At 63.9% G+C, this 21,220-nt stretch overlaps 2 protein-coding genes across 4 annotated transcripts; both read left to right on the forward strand.

The window, feature by feature from the left end:
* The first annotated feature begins 6 nt into the window (after positions 1–6).
* SEPTIN5 (septin 5) lies at positions 7–8,768 on the forward strand. Of its 3 annotated transcripts, XM_021690888.2 has the most exons (12): positions 7–78; positions 219–229; positions 4,710–4,806; positions 4,914–5,000; positions 5,254–5,377; positions 5,465–5,599; positions 5,770–5,887; positions 6,026–6,127; positions 6,915–7,011; positions 7,097–7,232; positions 7,476–7,578; positions 7,685–8,766. In XM_021690888.2, the coding sequence occupies exons 1-12, from the start codon at positions 36–38 to the stop codon at positions 7,739–7,741; spliced, it is 1,110 nt and encodes a 369-aa protein (XP_021546563.1). In that variant the 5' UTR covers positions 7–35; the 3' UTR covers positions 7,742–8,766. The 3 variants fall into 3 exon arrangements, with proteins under 3 accessions (XP_021546563.1, XP_021546561.1, XP_021546562.1); XM_021690886.2 differs by lacking the exons at positions 7–78; positions 219–229 and adding an exon at positions 800–1,509 and having other exon boundaries at positions 7,685–8,768; XM_021690887.2 differs by lacking the exons at positions 7–78; positions 219–229 and adding an exon at positions 2,570–4,069.
* Positions 8,769–8,992: 224 nt separating this feature from the next.
* Positions 8,993–10,177, forward strand: GP1BB (glycoprotein Ib platelet subunit beta). Its single transcript, XM_021690889.1, has 2 exons — positions 8,993–9,002; positions 9,272–10,177. The coding sequence occupies exons 1-2, from the start codon at positions 8,993–8,995 to the stop codon at positions 9,892–9,894; spliced, it is 633 nt and encodes a 210-aa protein (XP_021546564.1). The 3' UTR covers positions 9,895–10,177.
* Positions 10,178–21,220: the final 11,043 nt, after the last annotated feature.

The raw sequence follows: 21,220 nt of genomic DNA on the forward strand, positions 1-21,220 counted from the left end.
CCCCCCCCCACACCCCTCCGCCGCCGGCGGCCACCATGAGCACAGGCCTGCGGTACAAGAGCAAGCTGGCGACCCCAGGTGAGCCCGGCGCCTGCCCGCGCGCCTGCGCGCGCCTTTGTCCCCGCCGCCCGCCCGCCCGCCTGCCTCTCACCGTGTCTTTCCTCTCTCCCCCGCCCGCCGGCCGGGACGTGGACCCTGACCCGACCCCGACCCTGCAGAGGACAAGCAGGTACGTGCGCGCCGCCGCTCCCCTCGGGCCTGCTGTCACCCATTGTGGCACCAACGCTGCCGGTGCCCAGGCGCGACCCCGCCCCCGCCGGCCGTCATCCCTCCCTGTCGCGATAACCGATTGTCAGCTGGGGCAGTGCCGCCGCGCCTGGGGCTGCGAAGGGGAGCAGTGGGCGCCAGGCCGCTGGGGGCCTGGCCCTTGACCCTTACAGCACAGGCGCCCCTCCCAGGCTGGGGGGAATGGGCCGGGTGTCCCTCTCCCACTGATCCAGCTCCAGCACATCCTCCCTGACCTGGCCTTGGGCCTCGTGCTGGGGGTCCTGAGTGGGGGCACAGACACTGGCAGGCCACAGGCTGGGGGAGGGGTCTGTGTCCACCAGCCAGCACCTAGAACCTGACCAGCCCCACCCCACTCTTGTGCATCTTCTGCCTCTTCTTCCACACACACCAATTTGAGTGGACTGATCTGTGTCCAGGCCTCTTCCCTAGACTGGGAGCCTCCAGGGCCTGGTCTGGGTCTGAGTCATGCCAGTGCCCAGCACAGGTCTTCCAACCTAATGGGTACAAACAGGCTTGTGGCTTTCCAAAGGGGCTGGCCTGGTCCCTACCCTCCGGGAAAGCAGGACCGGACAGGAGGCTGACCTGGGCACCCACCGTGGAACCCAGCTGAGGCTGGGGTTAAACAGAGCTGGGAGACCCTGAGGGTGGAGTAGGAGTGGGTAACCAGGTGGGCAGGGGGCTCTGGGGCAGCCCTGCTGGGGGCCTCTCTGGCTTGAGCTCAGTCATGTTTGGGAGATTTTTCTGGACCCAACTCTGGCACCAAGGTAGCCTTGGCAGCCCTTGTCAGGGATAGGAATTTACACAGTGGGTAGATGCTGGGTGGAACCCTGAAGTCCTGGCCCAGGGTGCGGTGGCAGCCCCAGGAGCGACCCAGCAGGTGGGGTGGGGGCCGGGAGTCACTGGCTCCTAGGTGCCAGTCTCCTGGCAGGGACGCACCCAACCCTGGGACAGGTGAGGCTCTTAGGGAGGGGCCCCTCAACCTCCCCCTGCTGGCAAGGGCTGCTTCAGGGAGCCCGAGCCAGGAGCTGCCTTCCTATCAAGGCAGGTCAGACAATGCCTGAGATGCAGGGACACATGCTGCCAGGCTATTGTTTGAGGGAGAGAGAGAGAGAGAAGGCCCGGGAGACCAGCCCCCACAGCTTCTCCTGGGCCTGCAGGCACTTGGAGTTACTGGGCCGGCAGCAGCTGCCCAATACCACACAGGGACCCTCTCCTGCAGAGGTAGGAACCCCTTCAGGCCTGTGTCTGCCCATCCTTCGCGGTCAGTTAGGAGGCAGCCTCACCCATCCTCTGCCCCTAGGACCAGAGAGAGAGAGCACCATGCAGCTGGAAAGGAGGAGCCCCGGGAACAAAGCCAGGGAGCCAGGTGTTTGGGGTGGGCTCCCCGAGGATCTGGGGGAAGCTGGAAGCATGTGGCAGTTTCACTGTTAGCATTGTTGGTGTTACTGAGCTTTAGTCTATCCGCACTGTGAAAGAGGGCTGGGGGGGAGCTCTGGTGGCCCTGGCCCCCATCCTCTGACCCCCACCCGTCTCAGGCAGCGATGGGGCTCTGTTGGCTCTGGCGGCTGCTTCCAGAGCTGGCTCCGGTGATTCTAAGAATGGAAATGCCTCGAGAGTCTCAGGCACCAGGAGGAGGTGGGCGCAGCTGTGTCTATGGCTCAGGAAGCCCTGAGGAATATTTGTTGTATTTCATGGGCCAGAGAGAGGGGTGGCAGGGTCCCTCCCTTGGAGCTCCCCCAGGGAATCCACAGGCCCTGTCTGGGTGAGTTCGGATGATGGGGCTGGCAGGTTGGGAGCTGGGAGTGAGACTCTTGCCCTCCTGACTTGGGCCTCCCCAGAGGCTGTGCCTTACCAATGGGGAAATTGAGGCAATCTGGAAGCGACAAGCTCCATTAGCCACCGGGCTGTGCAGTGCTGAGGCTCCTTCTCAGCCTGAGGCCCAGACCCAGGGGTGTCCACCTTGGAGATGCCCTGAGCCTGAGATGCCAGCCTGTCTGGGTGGGGGCCAGGCTGAGGGGCTGTGTCTACAGTGGGCCTACAGGTAGAGGTTGTGTGGGACTTGGTCCAGGTTAGCATGGCAGAAGGCTGGGGCCAGTATGGAGGCTTTTTTAGGGCAAGGACTGAGGGCCCATCCGGGAGAGCTGAGGGAGGTGCCCTGTGGCTTCCCCCCGCTCTCCTCTGGATGAAAGACTCTCCTGTTCCCAGCTGTGGGCCCACCCCTCCTCCCCAGGTGCCAGTGGCCTCCAGGCCCTATGGCAGCATCATGAGCCTGGACAGATAGACAGAGGCCCCTCAACCAGGGGAGCCAAGAAGGGAGGACCAGGGTGGGGAAGAGCTGGGGGGCGGCTTCTCCCCACTGACGCACAGTCCAAGGAGTATGTCTCTTCATGTTGCAGCTCCTTTTCAAGCCTCCCTCTGCCCAGCTGGTACTGGCTGGTTCAGATTCTGGCGGAGTCCTGCAGGAAAGCGTGAGGAAGGGTTTGGTGGCCCAGGAGATGCCTGTGGTCCCTGGGGTGGTCACAGAACGTGAGAACTACACTGGCTGGAGCTCTCCAGTCCCCCTAGGCCCAGTCCTGTGGGTCAGAGCAGGCAAGGAAGCTCAGAGGGAGCCCCATACTGGGGAGGGGGTAAGTTCACTCCACATACCCCCCCCACCTTTGCTAGCAGGAGTGGTCTGGGGGCAGTTGTGGCCAGTGCTGGCTGCAGCTTCCAAGTTTCCAGAGGTAGGGTGGGTAGGCCTCTAGTGCTCTAACTAACCCCCCACCCCCGCTTTAAGCTTCTGCAAACCCGGGGGAAGGGGGAGAGGGTCCAGGCTGGGGAGGTGGGCTCTGCCCCCTCCCAGTTCCCACGCGTCTGGGGAGGCCACGCCAGCCAAGAACACCCCTGAGTCCCGCACGCACGCGCGCGCGCGCGCGCGCACACACACACACGCACACACACATATGCACGCGAGGGCGGAGGGAGCATTGCAGGGAGGGGTGTGGCCATGGGTAGTTGGGACGCCGTGACACCGCCGGGAGGTTTCCGGGCCAATTCTGCGAGGAGAGGAGTGAGCGGGGCCGGTACCCGCGTGGGTGCGCCTGGGTACCAGGAGCGGTCCCCCGGCGCCCTCTGGCGGGCGGAAGCCGCGCCGCACCTGGGGGAGAACGGGACGCGGGACGGCGACAACACCGCCCCCCAGGGCCCTTGGGTGGGCCCTGGCTTCCCCCACCCGCCCCCCCGGGGGGCCGCGACGCCCGGACAGAGGCCGTTGGTCCGGCGGCGGGACTCCGCCCCCGCGCCTACGCGCGCCTAGGCTCGGCCCTGCCCTCCGCAGCAGCTTTCCGGTGGCTCCGCCCGCGGCCCAATTTCCAGGCGACTGTTTCCCAGCGACCGCACGGGTGGGGCGGTCTCGTCCCAACCCCCCCAACCCCCGTCAGCGCCGGCGAGGCCCCGCCTCTGGTTCGGGTGCGGGAGCGGGGCCTGCCTGTGGCTGCGACGCCGCGGGCGGCTCGGGGCGGGTCGGCAGAGGCAGAGGCATGGCACGCACGGCCTCCGGGGTCGGCGGCACCCCGGGTGGGCGACGTCCCTTCTCCGGGCCTCAGTTCCCGCGTCCGTAAAACGGGGGCGAGAACCGGGCTTCGGGGCAGTGCCGCGCGTAAGTCCCTCCCGTAAGGCCGGCCGCTGTGGGCCTGACCGGGTCAGGGGTGCGAACGTAGTGATGGACTCGCTGGCAGCGCCCCAGGACCGCCTGGTGGAGCAGCTGCTGTCGCCGCGGACCCAGGCCCAGAGGCGGCTCAAGGTGTGTCTGGAGCGGGGAGTGGAATGTGGGTCAGTGTGTGTGCGCCCGCCGGGGCCCGGTCCCGAGGGGCTCTGGGACGTGCCAAGGACCGCCAGAGCCAGGGTCCGCAGGGGTGGGCAGTGGGGCCCCGCGGGCGGAGGAGGCTCGGTGCCGCTGTCTATAAATAGCCCCTGCTCCGCCTTGGTAGCAGCGGCCAGCCACCCCCGCTGCTGGATCACGGCCAGATGGGGCCTGCCACCCCCTGATACACTGGGGGGGACGGGGGGAGTATTGAGGCCAGGGGGCTTCTCCCGCCTGGGGAGGGGTCTTGGTCCTGGCGCCCTCTTCCCACCACCCAAGGGAGGGCAGCCTGTGCCTGCTGCAGCGGGACATCCCAAACTCTACACACACAGACACATTGTCAGGTCCCTGCAAAGCTCCCTCACTGAGGCTGGGGCAAGGATGCCTGCCACCCCCTTACCTGCCTTTCCACCACCAGGCCTTTGCCCACAGGCCCTCAGCCCATTTGTGCCATTGAAACTCCCCACCCAGGGGACTCCGCCCTTTGCTGCCTCCATGTCTGAGCCAGCTAGGGACCAGGGCACCAGACTGCCCCAGGAGCCCCAGCATGCCCCTGACTTGCCCCCGCCCCGGCCCCCAGGATATCGACAAGCAGTACGTGGGCTTCGCCACACTGCCCAATCAGGTGCACCGGAAGTCTGTGAAGAAGGGGTTCGATTTCACGCTCATGGTGGCTGGTGAGTGGGCTGGACTCCCAGGTAGGGTGGCTTGGGCCATTAGCCAGCCAGGCTCTGTCACAGGGGCCTCAGACTTAACCTGACTCTTCCACTATACCTGCTGGCAGGTGAGTCGGGCCTGGGGAAGTCCACACTGGTCCACAGCCTCTTCCTGACCGACTTGTACAAGGACCGGAAGCTGCTCAGTGCTGAGGGTGAGTGGGCCCCAGGCAGCCCTGGTACTGGTTCCCCATCCCCTGCTCTGTGATCCCTCAAAGGGTCCAGACCCTGCTCCTCTTTTCCCACAGCATGGATCTCCTGTTCAGGGTCTAGGAGGAGCGGCCCAGATCATAATCAGGCCAGGGCCAAGACACTAGAAGGAATGAGAACAAGGGTCCTGGCTGCCCAGTGGGGGTGGGGGCTGAGAGTTGGAGAGACCCCCTCCAGGCAATGCCCCCACCCCCACAGAGCGCATCAGCCAGACTGTAGAGATCCTGAAGCACACAGTGGACATTGAGGAGAAGGGGGTGAAGCTGAAGCTCACCATCGTAGACACGCCAGGCTTCGGGGATGCTGTCAACAACTCGGAGTGGTGAGCAAAGCCCTGCTGGGAGACAGTCTCTGCCTAGGCTGGCCCAGCCTCCCCTCTGGCCTCACAGACCCTCCTGTCCCCCTGCAGCTGGAAGCCCATCACGGACTACGTGGACCAGCAGTTTGAGCAGTACTTCCGCGACGAGAGCGGGCTCAACCGCAAGAACATCCAAGACAACCGTGTGCACTGCTGCCTGTATTTCATCTCCCCTTTTGGGCACGGGTGCGTGCATGGCCCGGGGACAGGCTCGGTGGGGGGGCACCCGCCGCCACGGATCCCCACGGCTGTACCGGCCGCGGCCTATCCCTTGCCCGTGTGCCCATAAGCATGCCCTCCCTGAGCCCGTCCCCACCTGTCCCCGGGCCCCTGCCACCCCTGGCTGCTCTCTGCAGGCTGCGGCCCGTGGATGTGGGTTTCATGAAGGCCCTGCACGAGAAGGTGAACATCGTGCCCCTCATCGCCAAAGCTGACTGTCTCGTCCCCGGCGAGATCCGGAAGCTGAAGGAGCGGGTAAGCCTGCTCTGGCAGGCGGGGTGTGGGCTAGGTCTCTGGGACGGAGACCACCAGGCGTGCAGATCCTGGGTGCCAACGCGGCCGGCCCTGGGTACCTGGCCAGCCTCAAATCTGACAGCTCTTGATCCACCACAGATCCGGGAGGAGATTGACAAGTTCGGCATCCACGTGTACCAGTTCCCCGAGTGTGACTCTGACGAGGACGAGGACTTTAAGCAGCAAGATCGGGAACTGAAGGTAAGCAGCCTGGTGTGGCATAGGAGGGAACTGGAGGTCAGTTTACATGGGGCCAAGCATCCAGGTCCAACCCAGTGGGGACAGGAGTCTTTTGTCTGGCCAGTAGAGCCCCTTCACCTGGGGCTGGGGGGGTACAGTCCCCCAGGTCCCCACTGGCTTGTGCAGTTTGGCCCCATATTGTTCATGTGTCACAGAGCACTCGCCAGGACCCAAAAGCATAGTGCTGGCCAGGCCTCCACTCTGACCCTACTCCTCAGTCTTCTTCCAAGGGGTCACCAGCAGAAGGGTCTGGCCCAGGGCCCAGTGGCCACAAGCCTCCGCATGCCCTGGCTCCCAGAATTCTGAGCTCCAGTGGGTGGCTGTGGCTTTGGGTGCCCCAGGATCTAGAGTGGCAATAACCAAGCCCGACATGGGATAGGCGGCCGCTGGAGCAGCATGGGGCCATTGGCCCCAGCCAAAGTCAGCATCACTAACAGGAGGCACGGGCTCAGCTCTGGGGAGGGATGGCGAAGGGAGCTAGATGGAGCTGTTCCTGATGGGGGTGGTGTCAGAAGGGGAGGGTGTGTCTGGTGGGCACCGCTTAGCGAAGGCCCCTAGGATATAAGCTGTGCTATAGTTCTGGCTTCAGAGAAGCCAAAAGAGTTGGGCAACCCCAGGATCCCTTTGGGGAGAGGCTGTTGATAATGCTGGAGGGGCCAACCAAGTGTGGAGTGCCCATGCCCCTGTTCAGCCACTAACCCCATACTCATGCTAAGTGGGCATGAGCCCTTATACCTGCCCTCCCCAGGAGAGTGCGCCATTCGCAGTTATCGGCAGCAACACAGTGGTGGAGGCCAAGGGGCAGCGGGTCCGGGGGCGACTGTACCCCTGGGGGATCGTGGAGGGTGAGTTCAGACATGGGGCATCGCCTAGGGGGTGGGAAGGCTCCCCTGGGCCTGCACCCACCCACCCGCCACTCCTGCCCCACAGTGGAGAACCAGGCACATTGCGACTTCGTGAAGCTGCGCAACATGCTCATCCGCACGCACATGCATGACCTCAAGGATGTGACGTGCGACGTGCACTATGAGAACTATCGGGCACACTGCATCCAGCAGATGACCAGGTGCGCAGCCCTGACCCAGACCTGGATCATGTGCCTCATGGCCCCAGCCGCAGCTCCCTAACAGAGGGCTGGTCCTTGCTGCCCACCCAGACCTGAACTTTGCCCCAACTCCCCAGATAGGCACCCCCCACCATGCACCTTGTCTTCCCAGAGCCAACCCAGCGGTGTGGGAGCTCAGAGGGAGAGGGCCTCAGTAGTGGTGGGTGTCAGACAAACTCTCTCTACCTCTTGTCTGTCCCACAGCAAACTGACCCAGGACAGCCGCATGGAGAGCCCCATCCCCATCCTGCCCCTGCCTACCCCCGACGCTGAGACAGAAAAGCTCATCAGGATGAAGGATGAGGAGGTTAGTAGGGCCACAGGGGAGGAGCAGAGGCTGGTGGGGGGGAGGGGTCAGGCCCTTCCTATCACGTTTCTCACTCCATCCTCCACTATTCTTGCCTCACCTTCAGCTAAGGCGCATGCAGGAGATGCTGCAGAAGATGAAGCAGCAAATGCAGGACCAGTGACCAGCCCCACATTGCCGTGGATAGACTGCCAGTTTCCAGGCTGGCCCTTCCCATCCCTGGACCCCAACTGGCCTGGACTCAACCCTGGAATCATCTGGATCTCCAACAGGCCTGGGCACAACCCCAGTCCCAGAGTGACCCAGACCAGGACTGTTCCCAACTTTTCCTGACCTGACCCAGAGACGCGGGGTCACAGCCCCCAGCCAACCCTAATTTATTCTCAACATCGGTCCCTCCCCTCATTTGTATCTGCTTCCAAGAGGCCTGGAGAGCAGCCCCCCACAGCTGGCCCCCTTTGCCCTTGGGAGAGCAGCAGCTAGGTTGGGGCATGACTTTTAAGATTTACCCCTGCCCTAGAAGGTCATGAACTCCAACTCCAGGCCCTACTCAGGCGGGTGGGTAAAACAAGGCAGAATAGGGGAGCAGATGCCCAGCATACCGGACCTATTTCCCCACCCCAGTGCCGCAGAGTGGACATGGGAGCCCTCATGTGCCCACTCCCTTGGGCCACCCAGCTTATGCTGAGACCTCACTTTGTGCCAGGGTGGGCCAGGTCCTTCCTTACCTCCTCACACCCTTCCCGGGTAGCTCAGTGGGCAGGTTGGGCAACAGAAGCACTCATGATCCCTCCAGACCGAAGGAGGGCAGCTGGCTACAGGCAAGGATTTCATGGGGCTGGTGGGCTGGGACGCCGGTGATTGCCCATACTCCTCACCCATGGCTGTGGCCTGGCCTGAGGGCTCCAAGAGCAGTGGGTGGTGGGCAGCCTGGCAACCCCCTATCCCTAGACTGCCATTCCCTGCCTGTGGCTGGAGGTTCCTTCTCCCCAGCAGCACTGTTGCCCTGAGTTCCCTAGCCCATCCTCCCCCAACCCCCCACCCCCCACCCCCCAGCATGATACCTTCCCCCAAACCCCATTCTCCAGTTTTGTTCGGTTGTGAATGCTGCGTCCTGTCCTGGTGACAGGAGAACAATGTTGGTGAAGTCGCAGAGGTGTCAGAGTGATCCGTGCGCCCCTGGGAGTTTGTTGGGGCGGAAGCCCTGGCGGCCTGCGGGCCCTGGTGATAGGGCTCTATCTGGGGCCGCAGGGCCTGTCCCCTCGGCCGCCTCCGGGTTATTTCTGGGGGATGGTTGCACTGTGGTCGGTTTGGCGGAGGCACTGGGGCCTGGCAGGGGCGGGGCGGCCTTATCGCCTGGCTTTCCAGCCAAGGCTTCGCGCTCCAGAGCAAGCCGGGTCACCATCCTCTCGCCATGGGCTCTGGTGAGTCTGGGGTCAGGCAGGGCCCGGGCTGCGCTCCTTGAGCTGAGTCGGGTTGGGAGGCGCTGCGGGAGGGAGATTTGGGTCGGACTTCGAGGGGACCTCTAGCCAGCGCGCGAGAGATGATGGAGATGGAGAGGCTTGCGGGCAATAGGGGGCTCGGGGGTGGGGGGCGGGGGAGCGGCTGGAGCCGGGCCCAGCGCTCCGGGTGCACAGGGACCCGCTCAGGTGCCCCACAGGCCGCCGGGCTCACTACGGCGCTTTCCTTCCAGGGCCGCGCGGGGCGCTGAGCCTGCTGCTCCTGCTGCTCGCGCCGCCCCGCTGCCCGGCCGCGGGCTGCCCGGCACCGTGTGACTGCGCGGGGACGCGCGTGGATTGCGGGCGCCGCGGGCTGACGTGGGCCTCGCTGCCCGCCGCCTTCCCGCCGGACACGACCGAGCTGGTGCTGACGGGCAACAATCTGACGGCGCTGCCGCCGGGACTGCTGGACGCGCTGCCCGTGCTGCGCACCGCGCACCTGGGGGCCAACCCCTGGCGCTGTGACTGCCACCTGGTGCCGCTGCGCGCCTGGCTGGCCGGCCGGCCGGAGCGCGCGCCCTACCGCGACCTGCGCTGCGCCGCGCCCCCCGCTCTGCGCGGCCGCCTGCTGCCCTACCTGGCGGAGGACGAGCTGCGCGCCGCCTGTGCGCCGGGCGCGCTCTGCTGGGGGGCGCTGGCGGCGCAGCTCCTGCTGCTGGGCCTCGGGCTGCTGCACGCGCTGCTGCTGACGCTGCTGCTGTGCCGCCTGCGCCGCCTGCGCGCCCGCGCCCGCGCCCGCGCCGCGCACCCGTTGTCGCTGACCGCCCCGCTGGTGGCGGAGCCGGCCGGAGCCAGCGAGTCTCGAGAGGAGTCCTGAGAAGCGCTGAGCGACGCGGGCGCGCCGACCCGACGGAACCCTCCCGCGGGGGGCCCTGGCGCCAACCGGGACCGGGTCTCGTCCTCCGCCCGGGCACGATTGCCGAGAGCACGTCGCCACCCCCCCAACCCCCGGCTGCGGGCCCCCGGGTCGAGCGCGCCCCACTGCTGCGTGCCCGCCGCTACAGCCCCGGGCCGCAGAGCCAGGGCAGGGGCGGTGAGCTGCAGCCCACCGCCCCTGCGGGGGTTCGCCCGCACCCCCGCGCCAAACCCCAGCGCAGAATAAAGCCTTCTCTCTATCTGACTGGTCTCTGCGCCCCGCCACCCGGAAATTGCCCTCCGCGAACCGCAGGAACGGCCCGGGGAGGCGGTTCAAGGGGACGCATCACGTCTTTGTACGCCCAAAATAACTGCCGGCCAAACACGGGGACAGCGAGTGAACTCGCCCGGACCCCTCGCTCTCCCAGAAGTTCAAGTGGAAAGCACAGATGAACTCGGACAGTGACCACACTGTAGGTGGGGAGGACACTGCGGGGAGTGAGGACAGTGTGGGAACAGTGAAGACACTGTCAGGACACTTCAGGGAGCAAAGACACTGTGGGGACAATGAAGACAGTGTTAACAATGAGGACACCGGGGAATGAGGACACCAGGGACAGCAAGGATACTGGGGACAACGAGGACGCTGAGGACAGGACACTTGGGACAGTGAGGACACTGTGGGTCAGTGAGGACACGGGACAGTGAAGACCGCAGGGACACTGAGGGCACTACATGGCGGTGTGGTGTGAGAGAGAGAACGGATGTTTGCAGTAGCAGTCTCGGGGGCTCAGTGAGGGGCCGTGAAAAGGTTCTGAGGACTGTTCAAGTGTGAGTGGCCGTGACCGTGCCATGTGAGCAGCTTTCAGGATGGTCAGGGCTGGATTGGGGGTGGTGAGGACGGTCTGAGGGCCCACGGAACTCCCTGGGCATCTGAATTAGACGCTCAGCCTCTGAGGCAGGTCCCTGCAGGGGTGAGTGGGTACCAGGGGGTTGCATGGTATCTGGAATCGTGTCCTGCACTTGGCTGCCAATTCCCACGGGAAGGTGCCTCTGACTGCCCAGACCAGCCTTAGTCCCTGAACCCCAGGCTGAGAGCCAGGGCCTGGGACTCCCCCGGGGTGCCCCAGCAAGGCAGAAGCTGCTAAGAACGGGCCTGGGGTGCCCAAATGAGGGCCTGACGCTTTCCTCACTCTTGGAGTCCTGCTCCCACCCTCATGTGGCCCCCACCTGGCTGACCCTGTAAACAATAAAGGCTGCTCTCCATGGACCCCAAATAGGACCCTGACAAGAAGCCTCAGGCCTGGGCCTGGGGTGCCTGGCACAGGAAGGCTCTGGCCCCCACTGACCAGGTCGGGGAGGCTGCCGCTGACATGGCCTTTGTCCCAGTCTTTGTGGGACAAGATGGATGACCCTCCGGTTGGGCTGATGCTATCTCGGGGCTGCCAGTCAGACATGAGGCAGGAGGCAGCCCCTCCTTTGTGGGCAGGTGCGGGGCATCCGGCCCATTGTGGGCTGCGGCCGACTGTCCAATCGTCCATCCGGCCTTATCACCACATCAGGGATGGTGGCCCCTTTTGTACAAATGAACTGCCCCCCTCCCCACCCCCAGGAGTGGCTCAGCACACTCAGAGCCCCTGGTAGGGGTCAGAGGTAACAGTCGTTGTCACAGCAAGCTACACAGGCAACCTCCCAACTCAGTCCCAACATGGTACATGAAGAGAGTGTCCCCCTTACTTTCCAGAGGAGGAACCCAGGTGCCAGAGAGGGGTCCTCCTGCGAAGCCGGAGCTACCTCCACAGCTGCACAGGGAGCAGACCTAAGACCAGGCCCCTAGGGCCCCTCTCTCTTCCTCCTCACTGAGGCCTTCAGGCGGCAAATGCAGGGCCCAGGAGAAAATGACCCGGTGTCCTAGGTGACCCCAAGCTAAAAGAAGGCGGTCCCCCTGGGCTGTGAGGCGAGGCTCCAGCAGGAACTATGGGGAAGGGTCAGTAGAAGCCCAGGCCCGCTGCCCACTGCCCACAAGCTTGAGGGCTTCTGGGCCAGTGTCCAGCTGAGCGGGTGGGTACACAGCCCTGAGAGCCCAGAGCTGCAGAAGCCGCTGGAGCTTCTCTGATGGAGGAAAGAGGCTGGCATCACAGTGCGGTCAGACCCAAGGAAGAACGTCCTTATTCCCTGGTAGATAGGGCAGAGGAATTCCATGGTTTCTCCAAGATTCCCTCTCTTTTGCCAATTCTCCATGATTTAGATTGGCTTCTGCCAAGGTACTGAGCACAGAGGGTGCTGGCCTGGCCTCACTGGCTAACCTTTTCCAGGCTGCCTGGGAGCCCCCAAGCCCGACTTCTGACCCCGAGCTGACCCTCCATGCACTGACCCTGGGGCCTCAGCTTCCAAGGAGTGTGGAGAAGAGGATGGTCCCAGCTCAGCGCCCCTGAATGGCCCGGTGCTGGGAGGGGAGTGTGAACATCTCTACCCCAGCTCAACCGCCTATCAGGACCCTCCCCCCAGCACTGTCCTCCATCTAATGGACAACATACCTGCCCCAGGCTCTGTTCCCCACTGACAGTCTGGCCCTCGCTGTGGCCTCAGACTCCTTCCAGATGGGAACAAGGCGGTGACCACTCAAGGAGCTACCCATCCCCCCCACACCTCCAGTCCCCAGGCTGGCTGATTCAGGGCCCCTTGTCCAGCAGCCCAGGGGTCCTCTGACCACACCACTGCCCACCCCTGAGCAGGGGCAGACACAGCCGGGACCTCCCGCCGGTAGCTTTCGTGTCCTTGTCTGTGAAATGCGTGGGTGCTGCGTGGGTTGAGAACCTCCCGCCCCAAACCGGCATCCAGTTCTCCCCTCACTCGCCAAGACCCCGGGAGGCCACCAGAGGGCGCGCGCGGTCTGCGGAAACGGCCCGCGTGGGGCTAGGGCGGCCGAGGTGCGCGCCGCTTGTGCAGGCAACCAGGGTCCCCGGAGAAACAGAGGCCAGGAGTGGGAGGATTTGCCCAGGCTGGTGGGGGTGGTCGCCGACTCGGCGGACGGGTCGCACCCCCACCCCCGTGGGAATAGGGAAGGGTGCTAGGAGCGGCCGCTAACAGACGGCGAGGGGTGAGCGCGCTCCTTCTGCATCCCTCCCCTCCCCTCTCCTCCCCTCCCCTCCCCTCCTCTCCCCACCCGTCCCCTCCCCTCCCTCTGATCGCTGACAGCCCATCAACCGGGAAGATAAGGGACCTCTTCCGCCGGGCGGTGGGGGTGTCAGCCCAGGTGCACCATCCGCCCTCCCGCCGCCTGTTTGCTCAAACACTTATTGAGCCCCTGCTGTGTGCACCGGGGCGGGGCTGGAAGGAGCTGCTGCGGGCGGACGTGGAGGGAGACTGTGAGGTGCAGGCCTCAGCAGCTTCTGCTGAGGATACCGGGTGGGGACGGTAGAGCACGCTCCCTGCCACCCCGGGGGGAGTGGAACAGAGGCTGCGCCACCACCTCCGAACCAACCTGGGGGCGGGGTGTGTGTGCGGGTCCGCCGTGGGCCCCCTCCAGCCTAGGGAGATGAGCGGGAGCCTGGGTAGCAGGGCGGCCCCTCACTGGGCAGAGACTTGAGTGGGGCCCGCGTGGACGAGGCCCTGGGAAGGTCTGGAGGGGCCTAAGCTCTGGCCACGTTGTGGGGGGGCCACACCCGCCGCCCAGACAGAGCAACAACATTGGGGTGGGTGGTGGGGCCCTGGGGGCCCATAGCTCACCGCACCGTCTGCGCCCACCCCCGGCGTTTCCGATGGAAGACAGGCAGCAGGCGATAAATCACCGGCTCCCACTCCCACCCACCCAGGCTGCCTTGGGGAAGGGGGGCTGCATGTGACAGAGACAGAGCTTAAGACAGAGACAGAGAGACAACCACAGAGAGAGACAAAGGCAGCTAGGGCTGGCCATTTGACACAGGCCAGGTCCCTTTGCTCAGGGTGTCTGGCCTCCCACCCCCAGGTGCCACCTCCACCAGTCCCATCTGGAAACCAGCTGAGAGCCACCCCACCCCAGCCGACCCCCAACAGGGAGGAGGAGGAGGGAGGGAGCAAGGCCTTAACAGCCATAACTCTGTCCACCCTGGAGAACCATAAATCAGCGGGGTGCTCTCGGGAAGCACTCCCCCGCTAGGCTGAAGGGGTCTTTGGGGTCATTGGTCCTGGTAACTGGGCCTGGCCTTAGCTGTTTTGTCCCTCCCTCCTTCAACAGCCCCTGGGGGAATCCCCCAGGCCCACTTCTGTTTTTCCCCAGCGCAGTCACATGCCCAGAACCCTCTACACCCAGTGCTGTCTCCACTGGAAGCACTCTCAGCGTGCCCATCTTCTCTGTGCACAGACAGGAACCGTCTGCTGGGGATGACATCCTGTCCTATCAGGAGAGCCCCTGGGCTGGCCCTGCAGGATCTGGGGGTCAGCCGTGCTCCCCCGAGAAGCCCTCCCAGGGGGTCTGCTCTGCCCCAGAGGAAACACTGTCCATCCCTCCTTCTGTCCTGCTTTCCTGTCACCACCACCCCACAGGGTGCTGAGGGCCAGCTGCACAAAGTGTGCTGAGAGATGGACCAGGTGGGGACGCCTCCACGGGTGTGAACACCCCCGGGGGGGTCAATATTCAGTGGGCAAAACCTGAGAGAGCCTGTGGGAGTGCTCCCAAGACTTGTGGGGTGTTCCAGGCCCCCAGTTCCAGCCACTGGCATGAGCAATCCCTGCTCCAGGGGTCCGTCCAGCATATCACCCCTCAGGGCTCACGTGGCAGAAATAAGGCCACGTGTACACAAAAGAAACAAATGTCCACCATGAAATCTCTCAAAGAGCAGTGGGAGCAGGGACAGGGGCTTCCTTCAGAGCTCCTGAAATTCTGTGCCTGAGAAGCCCTGGGCCTCGTTATGTGGACGATCCTCTTGACCCTCAGAACAAGCCTGAATGCCCCAGCCTTGGGATATCAAAAGCACTGACAGGTGTGTGTGTGTGTGTGTGTGTGTGTGTGTGTGTGTGTGTTGGCAGGGAGGCTCCTGGGGATGTTCAGGCTAAGGGAACAGCACTGTGCTGCCGGAAGACGCCTGTCAGGGGAGGGTGCAGGGGGTGCAGGGCCCAGAGGGGCACTAGGCTCAGCCTGTGGGTGGGGGAGGGCCGAAGGGCCCCCAAGTGTGCAGGGGGAGCTGCCGCCCAGTCCTTCATGGGTTCTCAAGCATTGTTCCCAGCCGTGTGCAGCCCTGCCTGAAGGCCACCGACTGCGTGGAGGACGGCTTCGGGGTGCAGGTCCCTTGGTCCCTGACCTTCACCCAGGAGAGTCTCCCGCCCTTCTCTCCCGGTGTCCTTGGAGGGGCCTACCTCACCCTGATGAAGTGTGTCAGACAAATTGAGGGGCTCTGGACCAGACAGACCTTCACTTGGCACGGGGTGGGGGAGGGGAGGGCTCCAGCTTTCCTGGTTCTTCCCACCCTCCCAGTGCTGCTCTCTCTGCCTCTGTCCCAGTCACACGGGACCTGGGATCATCCCCTCAAGGTCACTGTGTTCCCAGTGAAGTAAAAGAACCTCCAGAAGTGCGAGGAGCTGGGGGGGATCCTTCAAACTATGCCTGGTGGAGCCACTAGGTTGTGGGGGTACAGACCCCAGGGGAAGTAGAGGGTCCCCATGGTAGCCGCTTCTCTTGCCCCAGTGTGTGGATAGGCCTGGCATGCCCATCCCCAAGAGGGAGGCTGCAGCCTGGGGCTGGGGCCTGGGGGGGTGGTGAAGTTCCCAGGGCAGCATGGGCATCGCTCGGGGGATTGTACCCCTGGGCCCCTGAAGCGCTCCCAGGCTTGGGCAGGGCTTTGAGGAGGTGCCCATGGGAGGCCTAAAGGCCATGCTCCGCTGTGCATCTGTGTGGAAACCTATGTTGATGTAACTTGTATTTAGGAGCTCACTTTTCTCTGTGCTTTGTTTATTTAAAGATGCTCTTGAGGGATTCCAGCCAGTCTTTGCAGATACTGAGGAAAGGGCTTCTGTCTGGGCAGGGCTGGGGAGGGGCGGGCACCTCTGACAGCTGCCTGTCCAAACATGCCCGCCCGCACCCCTGTGTGCCCACTGAAGGTGCTCACCGTGTTCGGGTTGCCTCCTCTCCTACAGGAGTGCAGCCTGGGGGACCGCACCCAGGACAGCACCAGCAACGCAGCCCTAGAGCAGAGCCGGAACCCATGAACGTGACCACCATCCTGAGACTTTGATGAAAAGGAGGGTTTGGGGGAGACCATCAGTTTTCTTTATGGGAAAAGTGGGGGCAGACTTGTTTGTGGGAGCCTTGGGTCTCTCCTGGCACAAAATGCCTCACCTGCATACCCCTTGCTCTGGGGGGGGTCGCGAGTGGGAGGGTTCCTATTTTATGGGTCTCTCTGCTGCAGATCCTTTATATGGAGCCCCTGCTCTGTAGGTTTCTTCTCTGGGGATCCCTGGTATGGGAATTTCTGGTGTAGGGGTCCTTTTTCTGGGGATCCCTGGTCTGAGGTCCCTGTTTGGTGGGTCTCTGGTCGTAGAGGTCCCTGATCAGCTCTCCAGGTGTCTGCTCTGCATCTGGGGGTCCCCAGTGTGGAGGTCAGTGATGCTCTCTTCATTTGGGGTGCCGTGGTTCTGCCACGGTGGTCTCCAACACACCAGTCAGCCCCTTCTCCCTGCACTGGGGATCCACGGTCCCAGGAATCCTCCTGGGGGCCACACTACTGACTCTCTTGTAGCAAGACCAGCAGGATGAGTGGCTAGAGTGTGTCCCCAGATCATCCGTGGAAGGATGTTGACAGCTAGCTCTGACACACAGCCTCAATTACGCAAAGCTCCCAAGTCCTTGCCAGACATCAGTGACGCTGTTATGGGTCCACTGAGTCTTCCCAGAATCCTCCAAGGGCTCCCTGAAGCTTCCCAGAACATGCCCGCAGTCCCTGCCTCCCACCCCTACAGCCTGCTGCTGCACGGGGACTGGTCCCAGCAGGTGCCTTGGGTTGGCGCCAGCAGAGCCTCGAGCCCGGAACTGCCCCACGGGATCCTTGTGGACAAAGTGGGCCATGGGCATGTGGTCAGCAGGCCAGGCAGTGGGACTGCGAAGAGTCAAGATTGAGTTATGGCCTCACTCCTTAGGGCTGCTGCCTGGGGTATGCTCAGGAGCTGGCCAGGGCTGCCTGATGCCCCTGGGCCTCTGAGACAATCAAGCCTCAAAGAAGGTGGGATCCAACCAGGACTGAGACATCACCACCCAGCCCTTGTTCCCATGCATCCTCGTCTCCCGACGTGCTTGCCCTGTGTCCTCCTTGGGCCCGCTGGCCTCCTGCTCTGCCTTTGCATCGTCGTGCGGTGGCCCCTCCACCATGGCCCCCTTCATGAGCTGTCTGGGGATGGGAGAGACCCTGCACACACACACACACACAGAGTATAAAAGCACATACACATACACCTGCACAAACACACAGGTATGTGCACACAAGCATCCAGAGAGCCTGCCTTGTCTTCCCTTCCTTGGGTCTGACTCCTCCGGGGGCGGGGGGAGAGCACACCTCCAGGGTGGGTTCAACATGGGCTAACCATGCACGTTTCTGGGTGACATGCCCATTGAGTGTCCCTGAGCACGCTGTGCCACCTTCTGATGGGTCAGTGTGTGATCACACTGCTGTGTGTGTGCACGCAAGTGTTGGCGGGTATATGGGAGATAATAGAGCCCACCTCCCTGTACGAGTGTGGCCATGTCCCCGCAGACCCGTCCACACGTCTGTGTCCCCGTAGCCCCACGCCCGTGCCCCCACACCTCTCGCTTGCACGCGTCCTGCCCGCCGGCCGTGCCCCCACATGCCCCCCGGCAGCCGCCCATCCCTGCCCGCCGCGCCATGTGTACACAGAGGCTTGTTTTCTCTGCCTTTCGGGCCAGGGGTGTGCTCGTAAATCGTGCAGTCGATGACACATTTATCCCTCGGGCGGCGGGCGGTGTGAATTTATGGCTGCCCCTCCCTCCCAGCTGAGGCAGGACAGGGGCCTGGACACCCCCGTAGGCAAGCACCTACAGGCCACTTGGCCAACCAAGCTGTCATGGGGCCACCAGGGCCAGGGCTGGGCCAGGAGGAACTCAGGAGCTCTCTCGAGGTCTTGCCTTCTTGGAGACCCTGCAATTTTAGGGCGCTCAAGGCAGACGAGAGGCTAAGAGGCTGGGTCAGTTCGGCCTAGGCGAGGGCTGGGGTGCAGGGGTTTCTAACCTGCCAGAGGCAGGGGGCCAAGCGCTGGGCCTGACGTCCAACCCGTCTATCTCCCCTCCTACTCTGCACCTCAGTCTTCCTACCTATGAAATGGGACAGCAGCTTTAATGTGCAGGCCCGGAGGGGCCACTCCCCTCAGGGGTGGAGTCAGCGCACCCGCTGCTATGGGGCCTGTTGGAGGCATCGAGGTTTGCGGGAGGACTGTGTGAAAGGATGGGGACCTTGAGGACAGCTGGGGCTGCAGCTAGGGAGGGAGGAGCAGTGACCATGCAAAGTCAGGGCAGGGAGGACCTCTCAGAGCAAGCCTTCCCTCCTCAGCCTCGTAAAGCTTGGGAAACCGAGGCCCAGGGAGGGGCAGGGCCTCAAGACTCCAGTTCTTACTCCCCAGTGTGCAATGTGGGGGTCCCAGGTTCAGCACCCCCTCCTGGGACTATTTCCTTTGTCCCATAAAGACTACGTGTGGGGGAGGGGGACGGCCAGCCGGGTCAGACAGGAGAGATGATGGAGCAAGTGAAGTGCCATGGGGGCCACAGCTGGGGATGGGCGGGGCCTGGCCGCCTCCACTCTGTCCGTCTGTCTGTCTGTGTGTGGGGTCGGGTCTCCAGGGTACCCTCTGTCGGCTCTCATGCTCCCCCCCACTTCTAGTCCCCAGCCCCCCCCTTGCTGCCCGCCTGTCAGGATGAGCGATGGCCATGCCCCTCCCTGGGCCCTCGGCCCCAGGCCCGGTTCCCGCTCATTAGCCGCTGACACTGTTTGCTTTCCCGCCCGGGACGCCCACCCCCGTCACAGGCCATTTCTCCCGGCGCCCCCCACCCCCATGGGCCTGCCCGGGGGTCCAGGGTGCTGGGCAGGACCTGCATTCAGCTCCCAGAGTGATGGCCAAAAGGAGCCCAGCCCCACCCTTGCCTGCACACCCTAGAGGACGTGCCCCGCCACGCTGCAAAGCCAGGCCACAGCACGAGCGCGCCTGGGCCCCGCCACCGAGACTTGCTGGCTTTGCGGTGCCACATGGGGTGGGTCTCTGGTGACAGGCGTCAGGCTCACTCGCCCATCTCTGTCTCTATCTCTCGCCTCTGTTTCTGTCTTGGTCTCTCTGTGTCTTGAAGCTAGCCTCTCCCATGGAGTGACCCCTGAGCCGCCGGCCCCATGCAATAGACACGGCCCTGACCTGGAGCCCCTCTGTCCTCGCAAGCAGCCCGATGCACAGCGCAGGTCAGTGTGTGAGTCGGAGAGTGACTCTGTAATGCCAAGGCTGTGGGAGGAAGGCAGGAGGCAGGAATGCCCAGAGCAGAGATGAGGGTGCTCCCTGGGCCCGTCACCCCAGTTCCAGAGGGGTCCAAGCAGATGTCAGACCAGGGAGGGCTTGACACTGGCTCAGCCACCGGAGCAGCCTCGGGGGACACGTTGGGGGTTACAGGCCCTCCTCCCTCAGGCCGGCCGAGTGCTGGCCCCCCACACCCCCTCCCCAAGCCCGGCCCAGTGTGGCCACAGCTGGGCGGCATCAGGGCCCTCAGGCCGGTGGCAGCTAGTCCTTCACTTAAAAATGTGTTTGTGATTTCGGCGGCGGAGCAGATAACGGTGACGAATGGCCCGCCTGCCCCACAGGGCCCCTAGCCCATCTGGTTTGACTTTGGCCTGTCGTAGGGTGCCCTTGGGCCCCTAGTCCTGCCCTCGGGCAGTACCCTCAGAGTAAAGCCTGGGGGCCCTTGTAGACAGCCCTGGGCAGCCCCGACTTACGTCTAACCTTGGCACCGCACTGGTCCCTCTGCCCGCCCCCAGTGAGTGTCCCCCCACCGTCACGGGCCTCCCGTGGCTGTGCCCACTCGGGGCCTGCAAACACTTCTGCTGGCTGGGGTCTGTGTAGAGGCCATGGCCCAAGCAGGCCCACTTCCCCTGCACAGAAGGGGAGTAGAGGCCGCCTCGCCTGGAAGGCTGCAGGGGTGAGAGTGATGGAGTGGCCGCTACAGAGGGAAGGCAGGGCAGGGGGTGGGGCCTGGCTGAGCCTGTCCCTTCGGGCAGCGCATGTGGTCATCGTCAGGAGCAATTTCTGACAGGGCTCCCAACCTTCCCGCAGCCGCTGCAGCCCCCAGACCATCGATTATCTGGTCGGAGAGCAGCTTCCGGGTCCAGCCCCAGGCTCGGCTGGGGGGCAGTGGGGTCGGGTCTGAGCGCCCTCGGTCCCAGCCCCTCCCACCCTCTACCCGCAGGGCGGCTGGGTGGGGGGCACCCTCTGCCGCCAGAGCCCCTGCTCCTCCCCTACAGCCCTCCCAGCCCATACCCTGGGCCAGGTCCGAGTCCAGGCCAGCTGCACTTTGGAAGTGGGAGGATGTGTGGCCGGTTCGATGGGGTGTGGTCAGGGTCCACAAAGTTTGTGTGACCCCAGGGACAGAGGCTCATGCATTGTTCAGTGAACCTTCCGGAGCCCTGTCTGCCCAGGTCACAGATAGGTGTTAGACCCCACACTCCTCGAGGCGATAAAGGAGGTGGGGGCTTGGAGGTCCCCTCACTCACCTCAAGGGCCTGGGAGGGCAGAGAGGGATGGGCGGAGGGCATTCCAGGCCCAGAGAGCCTGCAGGCCTGAGGAAGAAGAGGTGAAGGTGGCGGGATCCCCCTGAAAGGAGCAGCCTGAACTGCTCTGTCCCAGAACTTCATCCTCGGGGCAGCTCAGTCCCTGCCCGTGGGGTGGGGACAGCTGGGGGGAGGGGGAGGGGCGGCGCCGTGTCGGGACCCCAGCCCCCCTTCCCCTGTGGCAGGAAAATCCCTCTCCCTCAGTGTCACATTGTTGAGAATTAACTTTGTTGAAATAAAAATTGGTCTTGGTATTAACTCGGCCTCGAGGATTTTCTCCGGGATCCCGGAGGCCGCAGAGGGGTCAGACGCCCGTTCCCAGAGCCGGCAGCCAGCTTGGGTTTCAGGGGTGCCAACAACCTACTAATCCTCCTGGCTGTAACTCTCCACCCTCTGGGGACACAACACCCCGTTCCTCAGGGTTGTGGGGCCGCCGCTCTGGCCCCAGCCATGAAGCAGGACAGTGTGGACATTGGGGACCTGTCCCTGGTCCACCCCCCACCCCAC

This window comes from Neomonachus schauinslandi, chromosome 14 (genome assembly GCF_002201575.2).
Source record: "Neomonachus schauinslandi chromosome 14, ASM220157v2, whole genome shotgun sequence".
NCBI lineage: Eukaryota > Metazoa > Chordata > Mammalia > Carnivora > Phocidae > Neomonachus > Neomonachus schauinslandi.

Coding starts and splice junctions, on each gene's coding strand:
- SEPTIN5 (XM_021690886.2), top strand. CDS start 1,342: ATGCCTGAGATGCAGGGACACATGCTGCCAGGCTATTGTTTGAGGGAG. Junction 5,600..5,769: donor ATCTCCCCTTTTGGGCACGG/GTGCGTGCATGG, acceptor TGCTCTCTGCAG/GCTGCGGCCCGTGGATGTGG. Junction 7,233..7,475: donor TGCATCCAGCAGATGACCAG/GTGCGCAGCCCT, acceptor TCTGTCCCACAG/CAAACTGACCCAGGACAGCC.